Source organism: Battus philenor, unplaced genomic scaffold (genome assembly GCF_028537555.1).
Source record: "Battus philenor isolate CCGP_79_NKW_IND1 unplaced genomic scaffold, ilBatPhil1.0.hap1 SCAF_9, whole genome shotgun sequence".
NCBI lineage: Eukaryota > Metazoa > Arthropoda > Insecta > Lepidoptera > Papilionidae > Battus > Battus philenor.
Genome location: NW_027181759.1, coordinates 2,716,736 through 2,738,712, shown reverse-complemented (window position 1 = coordinate 2,738,712; position 21,977 = coordinate 2,716,736). Strand labels below are relative to the sequence as shown.

General features: G+C 32.6%; 1 protein-coding gene across 1 annotated transcript in view; it reads right to left on the bottom strand.

The window, feature by feature from the left end:
- Positions 1–653: 653 nt before the first annotated feature.
- LOC137932264 (uncharacterized) overlaps positions 654–21,977 on the bottom strand; it is a 112,145-nt gene continuing 90,821 nt past the window's right edge. The window contains exons 3-13 of the mRNA XM_068775867.1: positions 14,550–14,655; positions 14,305–14,416; positions 11,924–12,090; positions 10,491–10,574; positions 8,342–8,440; positions 7,600–7,718; positions 4,891–5,046; positions 4,198–4,432; positions 3,392–3,604; positions 2,683–2,935; positions 654–1,874 (exon numbers count right to left, since the gene is read on the bottom strand). Coding sequence (XP_068631968.1) covers positions 654–1,874; positions 2,683–2,935; positions 3,392–3,604; positions 4,198–4,432; positions 4,891–5,046; positions 7,600–7,718; positions 8,342–8,440; positions 10,491–10,574; positions 11,924–12,090; positions 14,305–14,416; positions 14,550–14,655 — 2,765 coding nt within the window. The remainder of the gene's footprint in view (positions 1,875–2,682; positions 2,936–3,391; positions 3,605–4,197; positions 4,433–4,890; positions 5,047–7,599; positions 7,719–8,341; positions 8,441–10,490; positions 10,575–11,923; positions 12,091–14,304; positions 14,417–14,549; positions 14,656–21,977) is intronic.

The window sequence follows — 21,977 nt, the reverse complement described above, 5'->3', positions numbered from 1 at the left end:
CGTAATCAGACTTTAATCAACAGTCGATAGAAAGCAATGTAAACTTGACCATTGTTATAATTTATTCAAAGGAATTGTGCTTGTAAATCCTAATAGCCTATAGTAATGTTAATATAAATAACCGTTACTTCGTTAATTGTATGGCTACTATCACCTTGTTCTAACCTATCATCGTTCAGAAGCATCCATTATATAAGAACAACTCAAGACACGATATATACAATAATTACAAAACAAGAAGACGAACGACAGGTTGTTTATCCTCCGAAATACGTTCTTAATTAATAAAAATATCAGTATTAGTTTTACAATTACGTTAAAAAACAATCAACATGGTTATATCAATTTAATATTTCATCCTTGCAAAAATAATTGGAAGGGATGGTAATCCGTTGACAAAGCACATATTCCTCTTTCAAATTTTAATCTCTAAATTTAAATGAAATAAAGTACATGATATTTTTTACAATAATACTGTAGTGTAATAGTGTAACGGTATAAAATGTTTACGTTTAATACAAATAACCAACGAAGGAGGGCTCTGACGCTCTGTAAGGTGTCTGTCAATGGAGACTCCAGTCCAATCCATAATCCCTGGATGTAGATCGCGAGCGTAGAGAAGGCGGCGCGTGAGGAGCGCCGCGGGCCGCATGTCAGTAATCCAAGGATTCCTCGTCTGGGGATCGTTTGCGACAGCACAAACGCCAAGCGGCGCCTAAAGCGCATACAGCTAGAGCTATAGCCAAACCTGCTCCTAAAGCAGGTGCCATCCAATCACTGCCTCCGCCGCTCCTCGCGCTAGCACAAAGCGCAGGAGCTTCATCGTGTAATTGACCAAGTGGAATTCCATTAATAGCATCATAATATCCAAGTCTTCGCAAGCTATCTTCCGAATATGACTCTCTTGCTCTCTTTTCCTCCGCCGTCCAGAATCTTCTTTCAGTTGTCGTAACATTCGGACAATTGACAACGCCGTTGCAAATCAATCTTGCTGGAATACAAAGAGCTTCATCGCCTGGACATATAAAATCACATCCCTGGCCAGAATTCGACTTTATTCCACCATCAGTTAACCGCGAAGTCATCAAAGTACCATCTGAGTTTTTGGGTAAATGGTAGAGACCAGTCCATGCAATTTTAAAAGTCGCTCTTGCAGGAGAAGCGCTTCCAATAAAAACTATTCTTATAGATCTAGTTTTTTCCTTTTCTATAACTAAAGGATCATCTAAAGATTCAAACCCTAATTCTCCTGCTGAAAGAATAGGTAATTCGCGGGCTAATGAAACATTTTCTCCGCATATTGAAAGATATGGTTCAATCCTTCCTGGTAGGTATATTTGTATATTACCATCATCACAATGTCTAGATGCAAATTTAATACTATCGAAGTGTAACCATATATCTCTTTTCTCTTCAATTTCTAAGTCCCAGATGCATTGGATCCTCTTAGGTGGTTCCGTGTAACCTAACGCTTCTAGATGCGGGTAAACGATTTCACCATCTAAAGCTGCTGCAAGTACAGCCGGTCCACATAGAGGTCCATGAACAAATTCATACCGAGCTTCAAATAGAGGTGATGGGTTTTTGAAATATGATGCAGCTGCGTGAGCATTATCTACAATTAATTGAAGATTTAACGATTCCCCCGATGAAACAACTCTATATGGTCTCGCACGTGATACAGTGTTCGCATGTTTAGCGCAAAGACAGGAACCAAGTGACCTCTGAACAGCCAAATGTAAAGGTAAAGGTGTAGTACTTATGGTACTAGAGGTATTCGCAATTCTTCCAGCTGAATGTGGTTCCCAAATTATTAACTTGTCAGCTCTGTCTTCATAACAATTTTGACACGAAACAGCGGTATAAGGATGTTCCTGTGGAAAACATATTTTAGTTAGCATATTTTTACTGTAAATTTAAAAGAATAGCCAATGTGTTTACAATGCAAAAAGTTGAGAATGTATTTTATAATTCGACTAATTTTATTTTTACTTCTTTGTTAAAGCATGAAGGTTTTAGTGATGAATAAAGTGGACAAAATTAACGTTTATCTTTATCTTTATCTTTATAAACCAGAGAGTAAATTAAAACACCCGCCTGTTAAACATTTGACAATGAAAAGGCGTGATAAAAGGAAGTCTCACAGCGTACGAAATAGAATGAGAATATTTTTTATAAATTATTCTTGTTTATAGATTTGTCTCTTAGATAATAAATCATCTTGCCAGTAACCTTTGAATTTACGAAATCTCTGTAAGTGTTAAAAGTTTTGTCTTATCGTCATTTTAGCCATAGGTCGCTCTCTCAGCCATAGGCTTCTACAGATTTTCAACTAGACCGATTATAAGCGGTCACCGCCTTATAAAGACCAAAAAGGTCCTCTTTCCAACTTAGCAGACGTTTAATGCTGCACTTTCAGGTCAGTGGTCTCCACTTAAGAACTTTAAGGGTCCCGTGACCATTCTGCGTGTTATGCAGGTCGCTGAGCTCTTCCGTTTACACATGTACGTCAACGGATATGATAATTTCTGATTTAATGGTGTAAGTAAAAAAATTTTGAGCTTAGATCTATGTGACCTGGTGATCAACTGTGAGCTTGCCAATGACACTCAAAGTCATCACTAATGACACAATTTTTAGTCTTATCCAATAAATTAAGAGTTCTTAAACAAAAATACAAACCTTGAAATTGACGCTGAGAATTGTCAAAATGACCCTAGCGAAGATTCTCTTGTCGGTAACGAATCTGTATAAACAGTGAACATCTTCTCCAGGAGGCGCTTGTTTGTAGACCAGAGTATTAAGCGGTGATCTAAGACGTCCAGCTCTTTGTTTCCAAGAAGCAATCACCTCGTCGCAAGCGGTACCAGGTATAGGTTCCCCAAACCGTGTGTTGTTGAAGAAGTCGTAATGCGCCCAGTAATATAGTGAGGATCTGTAATAAATGTTTTTTTTGAGTTTCTTTTTTTAAAAGGTAATATATTGGTTTATTGGTTTAATTTCTGTTCAAATAAATGGCCATGAGTAATAATCATTGGTGTGTTATTACGTAAGATATCGAAGAATAGATCTCTGACATTTGCAGCACTGTCGTGTATATTATTCAATATACTAATAATAACATTTGTCACAAATAATAATTCCATGGTATATTTCATTTTATTATGATCCATACAACTTGAATAAAGGGAAAAATATTTTATTCTGATAACAGTTATGCGTCCAACTTTTTACTTCTTGGTCAATATAAATGAAAACTTTTTGTCTATTTGAAAAACTTGTCTATTTGAAAAACTTGTCTATTTGATCCATTTAGATAATTATTTTGGTATTGAACTTTTAGAAAACCTCAATGTTATCGTCAATTATTTATACACAGATTGATACTAACCCACTGTAACTTCCTGTCTTGCTTTCGAACCGTACAAACATTGCGTTCCCCGTTGAAACGAAATCATGTTTCTCCATAGGCCTGCTGAATGTGTCGCAGAACGTTTTGATAATACGAGCGTCATCAGGTCGTGGTGCATCATAAAGCGTTAGAGATTCACCACAATCACCATTCCATGGAACGATTGGTGATTCTATTCTATTGATGCGGAAACTGCAAAACAGTTTAGTCTTTTAAATATTTATTACGAGAAATAAGATCAAAAATTCAGAGTATTTATATTTAGTGGGGGATGGAGAGGACAAGATATACTGAAAAGCTTAGATGGCACTTATTTTAAACCTCTTTTACTAGTAGTAAAGTAAGATGCTTATTACTATATTAACGGATTAGGAGAATCAAAACGACTAAAGTTACCTAAGTTACTGGCGCTGAAACGATAGCGCGATTTAAAATACAACTAACGCCATCTAGTATCGGATACAGGAACTAAACAGGTTGTGCTAATACTGTTACAAAATTAATATTTTTTTTCAAACAAAACTAGGTGTCTAGTTAAACTATTGCAGACAAAAAAAAATCCAAATATTTTTTATCGATTGTTAAGAAAAGTAATTTATAACAGGTATTAATTTTACTATTAATTTATTTGAAATCTGAAAACCTGCAGACTTTTTACTTAAATTTCTTTTTTCACAAAAACTATATTTTGTAATGTAAAATAACTAGATTTTATTTATTAATTTGTTTACCCTTTTCATAACTTATGTGATAGCTTAATTAGTAAAAAATAAATCATAACTTACCTCGGAAAATATAGTCTCACTACTTGCCCGGGGAAACCCTGCATCAGATATGTGCAAGAAGTATGAGGAGGATACCAGTGTGCCACGGACAGGAATATACCCTCCGTGTCTCCAGATTTCTTCAATGACTCAGCAGTGAGGAGCCAATCGCAAGTACCGACTCTTGATCCAGGTGCCTCCACATGACCCGGCCAATTGCCCACGTTGAAATGAAACCCGGTGTTCAAAAGAGGGCCTAGACAAGTAAAATTGTCGTTAAATTTAACTGTTAAATGTTTAATATAAATATTTATGTTATTATAACTAACCTAACAATATTTACTTTGTGCCCAAAAGAATAATTAGGGGTACCCAATAAAATATTGTCATAATTTAGTTGCAAATTACATATTCTTATTAGAGTCAACAGCTCAGAGAGCAGCAATAAAAAGCAACTGTTTATACAGCTACCGCTACCGCTGTACCGTTTTCGTGTGTTAAGTCGTGATGAGTATTGTCCACTTCGTTACATCAGCCCAGTGTCAACGCTCACAGCAGTGGACCCCATGCTACTTTAACCCCTCCTCCCCTCGCTGTTCCTTTCTAAGGCGCGGTATAGCAGTTTCAGTAGCACAGAAGGCACGGGTTCAGTATAGTAAACTAAACCAAATAGTCTACAAATCATTTTGTTAGAGTGCAGAAGTTCAATGTTACCTGCTGGTGAACTGACGAATTCAACGAACAAGTCCTGCGAAGTACCAATGATGGAGTATGGAAACTTTCCCATGCCGCAGAATGTGCCGATGACAGAAGCTGATTCGTCTTTCCCATCGTATATTCTGATGTAATCATATGGACAATTCTCTGATCCTATAAATTGATAGAAGTATTGATATGAAAGTAAAAAGAAGACCTTTGTGCAATTTCTCACATCCTTCCTCCGATTTAAATTTTAAACAGAACCAGTTAGAGGTGACCAGTATAGAACGTCATCCGAGGACCTTAAAAAGTTGACCAAATTATGGACTGTTCTTCGCTGCGCTTGCCGGTTCGTGGTCATCCCCCCGAAATCTTAAAGCCCTAGTAGCACCCTGTTCTGCTCTTATCTGCTGCATCGGTTAGTATCGTTCATCAACATATCTCTTCAATAGCTTTTATGGACTATGATTTATGGTTAAATATGCGTTGAACTGTATAGTTAAATTTTTTTAATATTCTTCTGGAGAATAAAACCATATAATCATGTAATTTTATATTATGCTTATCGATATTGTATTACATTTGTAAACGCTACAAATTAATTTTATAGCTTGTACTTGAAAATGTATAGTTAGATCAAACAAAATAATTACAATGTTATGATGAAAAACGGTTTTAACTTTAAATTTTTTTTTTACTAAAGTACAATTAACTACATATACAAGTAAACATATTTTGAAATATTTTTTTTGTATGTATTTATTTACAAAATAGATAAAGTTTAATTTTTGTTCTGTATTTTCTGTTAATGTGAGATGAATATAAACAGTTGAGTAAAACTATGTAAGTCGTATATACTCAGCGACGCTTTTTTATCTTTTATAGATGAAGCATTTAACCTGTGTTTCGCCTGATCTTAAGTGATGACAAGGTCTGCGATGGTACATGCTTGCCTAAAAGAAACCTATTCACTCTTGTCTTGAAGACTTCTAAGTTATAATTTGCTGGAAACAATGACGTTAGTAGGATATTCTGATCTTTGGCTGTTCGTACTATAAAAGTATTAGCAAAACAGTGAGGGTGGAAGGATTTTCAACCGTGTAAGGATGACGTGAATCCGTACGTCTTGCAGTCTGATGGAAGTAAATCCCAAATAATTCATCTATTTAATTGTTTGGGAAATATTTATACACTTAAAAGATATTATCGATCATTATAAACGTTTCTGTATGTGTTCTGAATTCAAAGTTGGACGCCGCCTAAGCGTTTCTTACAGTGAAATTACTATAGCAATGAATTTTCATTTTCAATAATAAAATCGCTTTATCAAAAAACTTCTAGCCGAGAGACCGTTTTTTTTTTTATTAAAATTGGTTCACAATTTGAAAAAATTTCCGTAAAAGAGGCACATTCACATAAATACGAATACATAAATAAAACTTTTCCGTAGTCTATCTCCAAAGGCCATAACTTTTGGCAGTCGCTAAGAATTTAATATCGAAAAGTTTCCGATAAACTCTGTAAGCTTAATACATCTTATTGGATGAACATTATGTATAGGCAAAGGCAATAAATAACAAAAAACATTTACGAAAAAAAAAGTAAAATGCGAACGAAGTTGCCGTCCGTCTTTAAAAAGAAAGTAATTGAAAAAAAAATCATCAAACGGGCTTTTCTGAATATTTTTGTATTAACTTCGAAGAACAAGAAAGACATTATGGTAATTGAACTTATGTAAATTAACTAGAATTATTACAAGAAAAGGAAATTTTAAAGATAGAGTTTTATAACCGATTCAGAAAAAGGTAATACATATAAAAACTTTATTAGATTAAGGAAAAAGAGTTTGCATAACAATTTCCATATTCTGCATTTTCCTTTATTCTGTACCTTCAATAAAGAACTGACGACAGTAAATTTCTTACAAAGCACGTAAAAGTGAGAGTTCCTAGGATTTTGTAATAAAATATCCAGCGGTCGTCATCCAAAGTTATTTTCTTTGCATCTTAATAACAAAGTAAGTGGAATATAGTTCACTGGCGTTATAAATACTGTGGGTGATTACACAGTTAAGATAAATAAAGTATAGTACACGACCTTGACGTTTGAAAGTACCTTCAATTGGTGACTGTGAACTTGACTTTCTCATTAAGAACGATTTGATCGATCATTGTCCGTCGACTTATGTAGCTAAGTCGACGGACAATAATGTTTCACTGCCTTTTTAACACAAAAGAACTATAAATACGAGACTATTAAACAGGAATTTAGTAAGTATATACTCGTTTTGCTGTCTATGATTCCTAAGTCTCCACATCCATACATAGCACCGAAAGAGGTCCATCAGATATTTGATCGTCAGACATAAACGAATCAAAATTTTGGCGAGTCGAATAATCTTTTCAAAGACTTTTTTTTAATATAATGATTATCTTTCATTTAAACTAATATTGATATTAATAATTTGCATTAGTTTTAGGAAAATATGGTAATCAATATTTATAAGTCGTCGGACAAATGTCATAGATCTTATGTCCGTCGGTCAAGTGTTCGTATTTTAAATGTCAGGGTACTGAGGCCAGGAAGTCTACTACTTATGGTAAACTTAAAAAACAAAGAAAAATAAACTTTAGTTCGACGAATTGATCAAAGTAATTAATGCTTAAGTAATGACGGTAGTTGTAAAAAAGAATCTATTCATTGTTTTAAATAAACCTTTCGTACCTGATGTTATCGGCCTCATGGGACAAGTCATTATGTTCTCGCAGCGCTGCCCGTCTATATTAAACTCTTCGTTCTCTATGTACAGCTTTATGTAGGGTAGTCGTGTGTTGAGGTGGTATCTAGGAAACAAAATTATTTATTTAAGATTACTTCCGAAGTCTGGCCATTACACTGATTTACACTCTCGTTATTTTCTCCGAACGATTCTTTAACTTTTTCACATGAATTCTTTATTTTGTTCCATTTCCTTTATGTGTATAACTATGTTTCTCAATCCTATATATATTTATACAAAAATGATTAACGTATTTTATCAATTTATGAAAATTAAATAGTTTTTCATATTACTGAGACGTAGATATTTTCCCAATAGTCATATTAAAGTTGGAATTCACTGTATAGACCTATTGCGGTACAATGTCATAAATACCTTATTCGATCTTTGTTTTCATATCTTTCTGGAATGACTTAAAAATTTTATCGCTTTCGTTGCAAATTACTCTCAGAGCGATGTTAAGCGACCAGTCTTTGCCGGTTTACACAATGTTAGCCCTTTTTATTATTTCCCATGAATTGAATCGAACAATCAAAAGTGGGCTTGGCTAGGCTACTAATACATATGTAACTATCTATACGCAAGTCATGTTCATATAAATCAGGTTGTTCATTCCTTTGTACATACGTTGGAAGGTAATTAAAAATATTTAGTAAATAGGAACTAGTAGAAAAAAAGTACAATTACCTGCAGTGAAGGTTTCTAGGATAGACGCCCGGATAGGCAGCTGATTGAACGTAGCATGTCTGAAGCCGACAATCACGGAATACACGCTCACAGTAAGACCTGTATACAAAGTAAACAGAACCCACTTCAACTGTATGCGTCGGCAGTTGAGCATCTTAGGCCGTTTCCCTAACGTAATGCCACTTCACCCGGGTCGATTCGGCACTTGATTATTTGACATAAATCACGCGACTTCAATAATAGGTATCCGACACTGATTTTCAGCAATTCGACACGATTTATTCACCATTTCGGTCACGTTCCGACCGAAGTGGTGGCTATTTGAAGACGGAAAATGATTCCGACGCTTTCTGTGACATTTTCGGGAGGGCCCTTTAAGTAATTGGCAACTTCGAATTTGATTTATTCGGGGCGCGAGCCGTTGAGATGATTTGTTGGATTACGAAGTCGTTCTGGGCGATTGATTGGGGGCTACTAGAGTGCCTTTAATAACGTACCGCGCAAAATGTTCCATGAATATTTATTGTACCAACGGAACTACATTAACGACGAACTACTTAAAATTTTGACCTTGTTCAATAAAATAATTAAAAACACTTTTTAGAAAGTGATGGTATATTATAACTAGTACCTATTGAACTGTAAAAATATCTTATTACAGTATAAAGGATTTTAAGTGGCATCAAAGCTTTGAAATGAATGATTAACTGTATGAAAGTTATTTTGAAATTAATTTAAAAACCGTCCAAGTTTTTCTAGACTCTTCTCAAAAGATAACTAAGTAATTATCTTAAATTACATGAAATGGATAATAATGTCAATAAATATGTACAAAAAATATATATCCCGATAATGTAAAGAAAGGTTACTACTGATACTTATAAATTTTTTATCGTGACATATTTTACAAAAACGTTTTTAGCAATCTAGACAAGCAAGTATTTGGTCTAGGGTAAAAGATCACGTGGTTGAACACCAAGCTAGTGATGTCAAGTTTCGATGATTTAAGAACCTAAGATTTAAGTTAAGAAATACTTTAAGAGACTTAGTAAACGTTGACATGCGAATGAAACAAAAATTTAAAATAAAAAGAATGTTATTGTCAAAACAATGGCACGGACGGATATCTGCAGAATATAGGAGAAAAGAAAAGAAAATGCTCATGGGTCGCCTAATAACATCAATGTACTTATAGAACTATAAACAAGTTGAAGAGCATAGATAAGCATAGTAAAAATTAAGGCTTAGAAAGATCGTTCCGTGGAATATTCAAGAATGAATAGTCCACGGAACGATCTTTTACTATACTTAGCAATGAGTGATGAGCAGGATGTGACATTATCAGCAGTAATTTAATAAAATTTATATAAATATATATATACTTATTTAAATGTGCATTTATAAACCAATTTATATAAAATCTATGTTTACAGTTGCCCGTTGCGTTTTTCACACTTCGTTAAACTATTTCCTTGATTGCTGTATGGTTTGCGTTATTTGAATGAATTGTTTTAATTAATCCACAACATTCGCAAATTTCGATTCCGCTTCACCTATGTTACAACCCCGGGATTCCCCGTCAAATTACAAAACGAACATCAAAGGCAGGTTTTGATGAGGACGTGATGAAAATTTTGGATTTAATCGCAGGGAAAGCTATTCGCCATTGTCTGATTTGAATTTTCGGGGTCGCTTGAAACGTTGGGACGGATGGAAATGTGATTATATTTTTGATTTACAATTCTCTGCTTGACGGTTATTAAGAAAATTATTGCGACGTAACAAATGAAAATTATATGGCGTTTGAAATATAAATATAGTTTCAATTCTCGTTCTTTTCCGCATAATTTCATTTTCTATCTTCTTCATTTCTATTGGAAACGATCAAAATAATAAATACAAAATGCTGAACAGATATATAATTTATTAGTATAAGTATTCATGTCTAAATTTTTTGTAAAGTCATCATTCTTACAACTTTATAGTATATTATGAGACAATCCATTTACAACAATTCCGAGTTACCATGTATTTACTACCTGACATCTGTAATATTACAATTAATTTTAACTCGACGAAATATAGTGATTTATTTTATTCATAATACCGAATCATTGTAATTGGATTCTAATGTACCAGAAATACGTACCCAGCCACCACTTCCCCTCTTCGATTCGGGTACAGTTCTGGATGTTGGCCGTACCGCAAATATACTTCAAACTGTTGTTCAGCTCTGGACAGATTTAAGTTAATATTATTAACTTTTAAGTTAATTATACGTTTTAACGATTTTAGCCATGGAAGCACATACTATATTTTATGACTGATTATATATATAAAGGCTTCAGAAGAGGTTTATGCTCTAAACATTGCTCATTTGTTTGTCACGTAATGTATGTTACACACTACATAAATAAATGTTTATGGAAATAATAAATTATGTAATAATTATTACAAAGAATGCGTTATTAAAAACAAAGTTATTGTTTACTATATGTCCCTGTAGAGTTTGTACTTCCAGAAGGTATATAAAGATCTATTTCATGCAAGTAGAATAAATAAATTAATGTAACATATTTCAGAGTGACCACTTTATATTGGATCTTATGATTGGAAATAATGCAAATGAGCTAAACATTTATATATTTAAAATTATTACACCTTTAAACAATCTTCTTGCAAACAATAAAACGTAGTAAATTAATAATAAATATGGTAAGTTATTTAAATGAGGTACAACAAGAAAGTATACAAAACAATAATAAAATCAAAAGCTAAAATGAATAAGTTTTTTTGTCGAACACGGATTTATTCCCTCTGAGAAATATAGAAAATAAATGATTACAAAAAAATATAGTACAAGATAGACGTCAATAAGAAGAGAAAATGACTCAAGTTTTTAAACGGATTAAAACTTCGAACTATGAAAAGAGTTTTTTTTTTAAAAACATCTTTCATAGTTTGAAAAGTTTATTGTTAATTGTAAACAATTTTACGAGAAGGTTTTTGTACAGAAAGAATATTAAGTTAAATAATAATTTATTTCACAGTAAATATATAAGTGGACCGTCGACATATTTAAGGTTGCGAGATGTTGCTGAATGCAAGTAGTTCTGACTGACTTCTGTTCAGCCTAAAGAGTTCAGAATAAAAGCAGAAGTATCTATGAGCTTGTCAAGCTTGAGTTTTCGAACCTTTAAATGCGCAAATTATCGTGAATATACAGAATATTGTTAGTATATCTATTTAACTGTTTGGTTTGTCTGGATTCTGTATTTGGCACTAGTCGGTGTGGCATGGCTCCTGGAGGTGCCCCGTGGAGGGGTGGGGCATGTGTTGAGTGGTTTGGCGGTGGCGGTTGAGTGATTCGCATTGTTTGCCGCATACGCATTTATCAGCAGCACTTTATTGCACGACTACCACTGCATGTGTGGAACTGGCTAAATATTGGTCCTTTTCTTACTTAGGATGTACTTCCGCGAGGTAACGCCTGATTCCATTAAATAATTAAATAGTTTGTTGAGTAATATCTTAACTATAGATATATTGAAGTTATTCAAGGTTTCATTTTTATCTATTTACCTCGAATCGAAGCTAAAATACGTCTGATCCGTGAAGTTGTCGGCGTGGAAAACTATTTTGACGAAATTAGTTTCCGATATGAACGTCTGCGGCTGCTCTATTTCGCCGCAAAACAACCCTGGCTCCTTCCGATTCGATACGTCCGTCTTCGCGTTGCCGTCTACGATCTGAAAATTGTAAACTGTTTTAACATTTGCTATTGTTTGTTCATTGGTGCCTGCACGTATATATTATATTAAATGTAACAACATTTGTTCATAATTTTTTTATGTCTTTAGTGACCTTTGCTAATGGAGTCACAGAAATTTAAGAGCTCTGTAAGTTTGTACAGCCCTTTCAGTAGTTATTATTAATATTTACTTACAGTCCTGATATTGCTTAGTTTGAACATTATAATTATGTTTACTATTTATCTGATAATTTCGAGGTTTTAGATAGATGTGTTTGAAGGTGCTCATCCTAAAGCGATTTAACTTTATGTAATATCTTCGTAGCTAGTTATTGATGTTGACACAGCCTTTACGTTACACTATTGACGATTGGAAAGCATAGATAATAAAAGTTTTTAATGAGGTTAAATAATTTTTTTTTTTAATAAATGAATGAGAATGAATATTTCGTTATATCTTAAGGTGAAAGATCAGTCAAAGACCGCTATGATATTCGGTCCTGTGCTGTCCACATCCTACGACTTCCCGTGACCTTAAGTGCCGGTCCACCTAATGAGGACCTAGCCATGCCATGCCATGTCTACAGCCTCGTGGTTGCCACTCTGGAACCTCTCGGCTCAAATGACCATGCGTTGCACGATGTGCCTCACCCACTACAACTTTAGACGACCAATTCTTCGAGCTACATTGATTGGTTCTTCTGTAGATCTCCTCATTTCTGATTCCCATTTCTCCATTGCTTTTTAGGTGACCCTGGGCCTTCTTATGAGGCCAGTCGTAAATGACCACGTCTTTTATATGTCATCACCGGTAACACACCTTGGTCAATGATCTTCTTCTTCAAATATTGCGGTATTTTGGACGAGAATTGGGTTTTAGTGGGTGCGATTTATTTTCTAGTTTCTATATATTCGGCATCGCCATAAATTAACTTAGTTAGCAATAAGATGAATAAAAAAAATCTCGTGAATTCGCGCGTTATTTAGGTCTGAATATTTATAAGTATTATAAAATGTATCAAATTTTTTTTAGTTATTGCCACAGATTATATACCTATGAAAACAAAACAATGATGCTATGAAAAAAGAATCTTTACAATACAAAAACGATCTTAAAATGCATTCATTTTCAATTGCAATTTTGCGACAAAAATGGTACGACTCGTTGGCTTAGTAATTTTTCTAGCTACGAATTTCCGCTGAATAAAGTTCCGTTATGAACACGAATAGAACAAAACAGAGAACCGAAGTTGTCTTGTCATTGTTCTTAAAAAAAAAAAAACAAAAACAATGATCTATTTCCGCAATTCATAATTAGAACAAGAGATCGTCTTACAATTTGAGCCCGGCGTTTGGCAAGCGATTCGGTTGTTATACGTTCAAATTGGTTCAAAGTTTGTCCGTTTTAATTACGGAGTTCCGTCACCCTTCAACGTTCACAAATTAATTAGAGCAATTAGAAAAATTAATAAAGGATTTCGAAATTACTTCGCGAGTTTCTTCGGGGTCGTTTTGTTCGAATGTTATTCGCTGTTCTTTATTTATTTATTTAAACGCTTTTTTTACAATATGCACAAAAGATCATTTAATGCTGAAGACATTTTCTTCTAATAAATCGTTTAGGCGGTGCAGAGAAAACTAATAAAATGAATAAATATAAAAGAATAATAAAAGAAAATTAAAACCAATATAAATATACTAATGACTCCTACTAATCATAATGTTATGTATATATATTATAATATAATACATATATTTAAATAACAATATATACTAACATCTATATATACTCGTATGTATATATATACATAAATATCTACAAATATTTATATATATATACACGTGTATGTGTGTGCGCGTGTGTGCGTGTGTGCGTGTGTGTATGGCTACTTTTGGTTTCTCTGTTCATTTCCTTATTTCTGATTAGATCCCGCAGTGAAAATAGCCCTCTCCTCTTCTTATGAGGACTTTCGTAAGTGACTAAGATTCAGATCCGTTTGTCATCAGCGGCATAACACATTGGTCAAAGACCTTCATTTTCACACAGCAGTATTTTGGACAAGTTTTTTTTTTCAATTTGTTACTAGTTTCTATATATTTGGCATCATCATAAATTATCTTAAATTAACAATAATATAAATAAAATAAAAATTTTTTGAATTCACGCGTTATTTAGGTATATATATTTATATGTATTACAAAATGTATGTACCTGCATATATCCCTTGTGACACGTGGTTCCATTTATCAATGTTCCCACTTTGAACTTTTTAAATCTGATCCTCAGAATCCAATCTTTAGGAGATCCACGAAACGCTCGGAACCTGTGGGCATATTGTGCATTTTATAATTTTCATAATAAACGTGGCAAGGTGTATTTAACAGCAATAAAAGTCATAAAAATCTGTCTGTATATTTATAAAATGGAATTTTAGAATAATGTGATTAGCTTCTAACCTATACGTGCAAGTAAGTGGCCGTCCAAAATTGTCAGCCGTCACTGGTGGTGAAGACACGTCCTCATAGATTTCAACAGTTTTGTTGCAGTGATCCCTCTTCGAATCTGTAAAAGAAACGAGAGATTTTCGGTTAAAGATACAATAAAATCTAAGTCTATGGTTTGTTTTCTGTTAACCAGTAATGTTATACAGGACGTTTTGTTATAGGAATAAAATCTTTAAAATTTTGTTGAATATGTAGTTCATTTGCTGTCAATGAATATATATTGAACCCTAAGCAATAATCAAATATTTCATAAATAATAAAAAAAACTTCGATATATTTTTATACAAACTTTAGACATCATATTAAAATCCATTATTGTTTACTATCTGTTCCTGCAGAATTTTATTCTCAAGAATTTTAAATTCATAGGCCTGTCGCATTCTAGTAAAAAAAAAATTAAGGTAACATTATTCAAAGTGACCATTTTATACGGCATGATTGAAAATAGGTGTAAAACCTATAAAGCTTTTTTCTGAAAAATGAGCTTAACATTTATTACTTTCAATGTTTTATACTTATAACAAACTATCCCGTATAATCCGATTGAAAGTAACGTATGTTTTACATAAAAATAATATAAAGTTCTTTTGTCAAAATATATAGAAACAGAAAATGAACATAAAAGGATTTAATTTTGATTTCAGAAGCATTTTCATAGGATATCTTTTATCGAAAAAAATGCTGGCAAGTGAAAAGTATATCCACAACACTTCATTTTGCCTATTAAATCTTGTTAAAATTCGCTTTACTTACAATAAATGGCAAGCGGTGCCCATTACAGTGTTTAAACCCGTCTTTAAAAATGTAGACAATTTTCATTTGGTTCCTCTTCAGAGTGATATCTTTTTATTATTATTGTGTTATTATTGATTTATTCTCAAGCGTATAAATATTCATAAATATCATATAAAAGTGATTTTGATTAGATGGCTATATTACTTGTGCTACTATGATAGATCTGTTTCAAATAGATTTTAAATTAATTTTGAAAATAACACTGTGATACCTTTTCAATTTATTGGTTTAGTTATACATTTATACTTTATTTCTTAAATTGATTTAAATGTTCGGTTGTTTTTAGATGAATATTTGATTTATTTGACCTCAAGCAATTTTGTTTAAATGTTAATATGCGCACAGTTGCTCCTGGTTTAAGTATATTATTTCTTATACTTTTTTCATACAATTATGTTGTTGCTGTTCGATAGTGGTTATTATGTAGTTCTTCAATTATTATATTTTGACGAATTAAACGATTTTTTATATTGTGTTATATGTATCAGGACTTATTTTCTAAAGAATTTTTTAAAGAGTGGATGTATATATTCAACAAAAGTGTTCCTTTCGCATTTTTAACGTATAAAGACAAAGGATATTCATATCAAAACTTATTACAGCGGAAAAATTTAAAAAAGTTTTTTTTTAATTTTTTTAAATATAAATGTATTAATTTCATATTCAAATAAACATTCTCCATATACTAAGTATTTTAATAAAGCTTCCCGTTTCGTATTAATCCGGGAAAACTCTTAATTTTCACGAAATTACTAGCTTTCATCTAATTTTCCTGTAGAGAAAATTCGCGCACTAATTTAACATTAACGTAGGTTATACGTTCGGTAGCGAGGCGTCGGATAAAAGACTCTGTGGAGTAAGTAATAAAGCTTGTTATCGTTTGAGGCGGTTAGTTTAATCAGCTGATTGCACGAGGCAACTTTTATTCCGCTGTAAAGAAGGCAATTCAAGCACTTCGATGAAACTAAGATGTAATAAAGTTGTTTAAACATGTATCAACGTGTTTTATCTTTATTAAATATTTGAAATTACGCTTCACTTCTTCTTTCATATACCCTTTGTTATAATATTACGAAGAAAATTGGGTCTTTACTCAGATACAGTACCTTTTTTTATTATAACGATCCGTCGTAAGTTTTTGGAAGTCAAAAGACCAATCGATTTTGTGAAAGAACACTAAAAAATACAACGAAAGCCTTATTACATTCGGGATGTATTTCCATGTATTGATATATTTTCCAATTAAAGCTGTTTAATTTGTAAACATGGCGTGTTTTAAACGAATGAATCACATAGGTTATAGAATTTAACATTTGACGCTCACTATAGGGTATAGGGCTCCCCATAGATCGTCACGATCATCTCGCCACTCCTTTATCACTATGTCAACAGTGGATCTAGTGGGGTTTATCTATGCCTCGTCTTTTCCACGTCTAAGACTTGTAAATTCAATTTAGCACTATTTTAAAAAAATATTTAAACGTAGTTGCAGAAGTTACGATTTGGGAAACAAATATAAAAAAGTACTATGATATAGTAAACAAAATAACAATGTTTATATTAATAGTGACTTTAACGAAATCTTTCTAGAACTTAATGAAAGATTTAGAAGTGTAAAGAATGAACATCATCTTACATTTTATCATTAAAATTTGATTAAATAAGGAGTGAAGGTGAACACCAATGTATTGCAAGAAGGTTTTCTTAATCCTCTTACGTCTTTCTCAACCTTCTTGGTGTTATCCGGCACTCTTTCTTTAAAACAATGAAATTGGTTCCTAGACGGTAAAGTTATTTCATGCTGAGAATTTATGTCTCTTAATATATTAATAATCAGATGAAATATGTAATATAATTTTGTTATGGCAATACTTGTAAGCAGTTTGACAATAATAGAAGATAAATAATAAAAGAGTTTATCGTTGACTACATTTCATTATCGATTTTATATGTATACATATTTATATATACGCAATTATAAATATACATAGTCAACAAATCTTTCACAGATCTGAGAGTGCGCTTAATTTTAAATCTTAAGTCTATACAAATAAATAAAATTGGAGTCTCTTTTTGTAATATTAAAATAACCGCATTTTACTACGTGCATATGAATATATATACCGTAGATGTACCACAAACCTTTTATATTTGTCTTTCTGTCTGTTTGTTCTATATAATCTCTGAAACAGCTAAGCTAGGCTAGGCTAATAAGGAGTAACTTAGGCTACTTTATCTTAGAATAACTCTTTAGCGAAAAGAAATAATTCTTTGGTTAAATTTCCTGCGAAGGAAGTCGGGGGCGCAGTTAGTTTTTAAATAAATCTTCTAATAATATCCAATAGCTTTTAGTTGATCGTAATGTGTGTAATTTCCTTTGCTTTTTTATTTATTTATATCGTTGATATTATAATGTGTATAACGAAAATTATTTAATTTCATTTTAAAAGAATAACAATTGAGTTTTTGGCCGGGAATTTTTAACAGAACAATATGCTGCATATGCGCCGGTAGTAGCGCACTACTTATAATGTTAAAATAATCAATGATTCAAAATGCGTACTTGAAATAGATATCTTTTTCATTTTTAATTTATATATATTTATTTCATATTTCTGTTGTATTTGCCAGAATACATATAAATAGTTTCATAATAATAAACAAAAAAGTTAAATAGGCAGTCTTATCACACAAGACAATCTATTACAGACAACCATAGTATGGAAACAGTAGATAAATAATGGGTAGTCAACATGTACAAAACTTACATATATACTAACATACATACATATGTATATAGCATATATACTTACTTTAAATAAAGTATAATACATGAACATCAAACTCACTTGGATCGCACTTGCCTCTCAAAGAATAAAGAAACGGAGAAAAAAAAGAAAAAGAAGTGGAATTAAAGGATAAATAATGATAGATCTAGTAAATAGTTCCTAACCGTTTTTTTTTTTTTAAATAGGTAGTGAGTTACCACGTATTCTATTTAACGGTATAGCATTCCACAATTGAAAGTCCTGTGTGATAAACGTTTTGTCCATTTTAATAAATGTAATTTTATAAATATCTAAACACGTATATATTAGTATACGTGTTTTTACAATTTCCGTTTTTCCGTATTAAAATAGTACGCTTGTAAAATTAAAACGTAACGCGAGAGTTACAAAAGCTTCGGTTCTAATTCCACAGGTTAGAGTCGATCGAACTTAAGTTATTACAAACGGTCAAGTCGAGCGCCCAGCGAGTAAACTACGCATGCAAGGGAACCGTGCACGATATTCCCATAACATGCTACGAAACTTTATTGTTTAGTAATCCTCTTTCCACGTGGGCAAGAGAGCTAAAAGTAATAAATTTAGTTGTTTTATAATTGCTGCGTTTCGATATAGAAAGGTGATATGTAGGAAGAATTTATCATCATCACATCAGCCAATAGACGCCAACTGTAAGGCACAGGCTTCCCTCCAAAAACACCATGACAACCGGTCGTGCGCTGCCTATATTAAGTCACTTCCCGCGGTTTTACGTACATGTTTAATGGAATCAGGCGTTACCTTGCGGAAGTCCATCCTAAGTAAGAAAAGGACCAATATTTATCCATTTCCGCACACGCAGTGGTAGTCGTGCAACATGCGCATGCGGCAAACAATACGAACTACACAACTGCCACCGTCAAATCACTCAACACGTGTTTCACCCCTCCACGGGGTATCTTCAGGAGTTATGTTACACCAATTAGCGCACTCTGTGTTTGGCACTAATCGGTGTAACATAACTCCTGAAGATGCCCCGTGGAGGAGTTCTCCCCATCCGCATTTATCAGCGGGTCTGGCGGGCGGTGCACTTTGTTGCACTCCTACCACTGCATGTGCGGAAGTGGCTAAATATTGATCCTTTTCTTATTTACGTACATCGTCGGACCCCCTAGTAAAAAGCGCGTGGCAACAAAATGCCGACTACGAAACATAACTCCAATATAGTCATTGTGACATTTCTCATATATATGTCATTCACAGACATTGACACTATACAGACTTTTCCTCTGCTAGGGCAACGTACGCTTGTGACTGTATTATTAGTAAAAAACATTGGATATGTATAAACATTGAATTCAGAACAAACGGCCATTAGTTCCACAAGCGACTGACATGAAATGAATATAGTTTAATTCATTTTATTTTATATCAAGTTAAAAATATTACATAAGAAATGATTAAAAGTAAACATTGAAAGTACGGTACAAAAAATATGTATTTTATATATAAAAAACACAGCGAGCGTAAAAAAATATTTTTTTATTTATCTATATATGAAATATTATAGATTAATTTTTTAAAAAACGTGACGTGTTAAAAAATAATTTTTGAGTAAAATAAAGGAAAGAAAATTCTTCCGGAGAAAATTCGTTCTTTTTAATAGATTATATATATATATATATATATATATATATATATATATTACATAGACTGCGGTAGGCCAGTAACTTTAGACGGTATAAAGTCTTTTATCAAATGGTACAAATAGTAACGTGTATATATACATTTCGTAAATAAATCACCAGCGCCTCTAAGGAACCCTTTGCGGTTTGATTCTAAGGAAAAACTTCGCGATAATAGAAACAACGGGCATCAAAGGGAAGTAACAAACTGATTTCTTCATTAAGACCCCAATCGGGTATCCTTTGACCGTGAGATTGACTAAGAGATAGCAACGGACGGAGGCTTTTACTATTTCTATTAACAGAAGATTAAGACAAAGCTATAGAAGATAATTAACAGGAATGAAGCTACGGAACACGGCGGAACAATAGCAAGATTTATTCTTTTGTGTAGCTAGAAAGTGTGATGTTACATAGCTCGCCGCCTTGAGAGAGAATGGTGCGACTCATTAGCTGTGTAATCTATTTAGCTGCAGCGCTTTTTAAATGTAAACACAGCAGAGCTAGCGCACAAAGGATGGCCTGAAAGAATTTCTTTGATTAACATATTACACTAAATTTACGATTGAAATATATTAAATGAGAAGTTAACTTTGCTACGACACTTAAAAATTTAATAACCATTGTTCAAATGCATTTTTATAAAAAAGTTATTCAAATATAAAAGCCTTCATTCTTTTAATTTTTGTTTAAAGTTTTTATATACAGGTTTATGAATAGTTAAATTATTCAGAGATATACGAATTATCGTAAACTTTGAATAAAGAAAGCCTAGAGGTAAATTACTAAGACACACGATATGGATTACGGTCAGATACGGGTTCAATTCCTGATATAAAATGTTATGTAATACACACTTTGTACATTAATAATATACGATTGCCATTGTTCACAAACTAGTTTCCAGAGGATGCATAGATATTTTTGAGGGAGGTTGGCTTTGCAGCGGGTATCTATGAGCTGAAATGACGACGATAAGAAAAGGAGGTTCTTATTGATCTCTGAAAACTGTGACGCAATTTTTTTTGACTGTGACTTTTTAGTGGTACAATTTTTTCACGTAATCTTTTATATTAATTCTCTTTTTAAATCATTTCTAACCTTTTGTTCTTTTTTCTTCACTTCACATTATCTTTTCCATACCATTCTTTTCCATAGATACATCACCTCATTTTCATCATCTTATCTTCTGGATTCTCCATTTACGTTTATAAATTGAATTACTTAATTTCTTCGGTTTTAACACATGTCATATTTTTTGTTAATTTTTTATATCCGTTTCTTATATAATTTTACTGTCTATATCATAGATATAATTTGTCATAATTTCGGGAAATTGGATATGTGTATTAATCACCGTATTCATACGTGTCATTCACTCCACATTACACTTAACATGAGGCGAGACAGAGGTCAAATGCCTTTGCCTATGGTCGATAAAAAAAGTATGTCAAATTGAAACTACATTAGTATATTAGCTTTAATATATTAGATCTATATCGGTAGAAGTTTGGAGAACTGTTACATGAAAAGGAATCTGAAATGCTGATATTGAAGATCAGAGTAAGTGCTTACCTCATCGTTATTTTGTATTTCGAAAGTCAATTTTGCTAAGTGTACTATTGGGAGTAATAAAATATTATTACCGTGGCGTGAGTTCGTGTTGCTCGCGTCTTTTCGAAGTTACAGAATAAAGATTCTTTTATAGTGCTTTATTTTTTTTTTCTAATGGAAAAATTACGTAATGTTTATGTTTATCGATTAACGGATAATGCATAGTTAATGTTTACTAATTTAGTCTCGTAATTTCTAAAAGATATTTTTTGTTTTAATACACAAGCATGTTCGGTAAAAATAATTACAGTGTTATATTTATTACATATTATTTGAATATGCAGCACGTATTACGTAATTAGAATGATAGGAATAAACCCTGCGAACTTCGTTCTGCCAAACTGTCTGTAAATAAGATTTTAAATTTTCAAATTCACACCAAAATTTCAAATATTTACACTGCCTTTACATCCAATTTTTGTGATTTACGGATATCATATATTTATTCCTATTATTCTATTTCAAAAGACAAGTTTAAAGACAAAATAAAAATAATAAAAATTGTTTTTACCCTTCTTGAG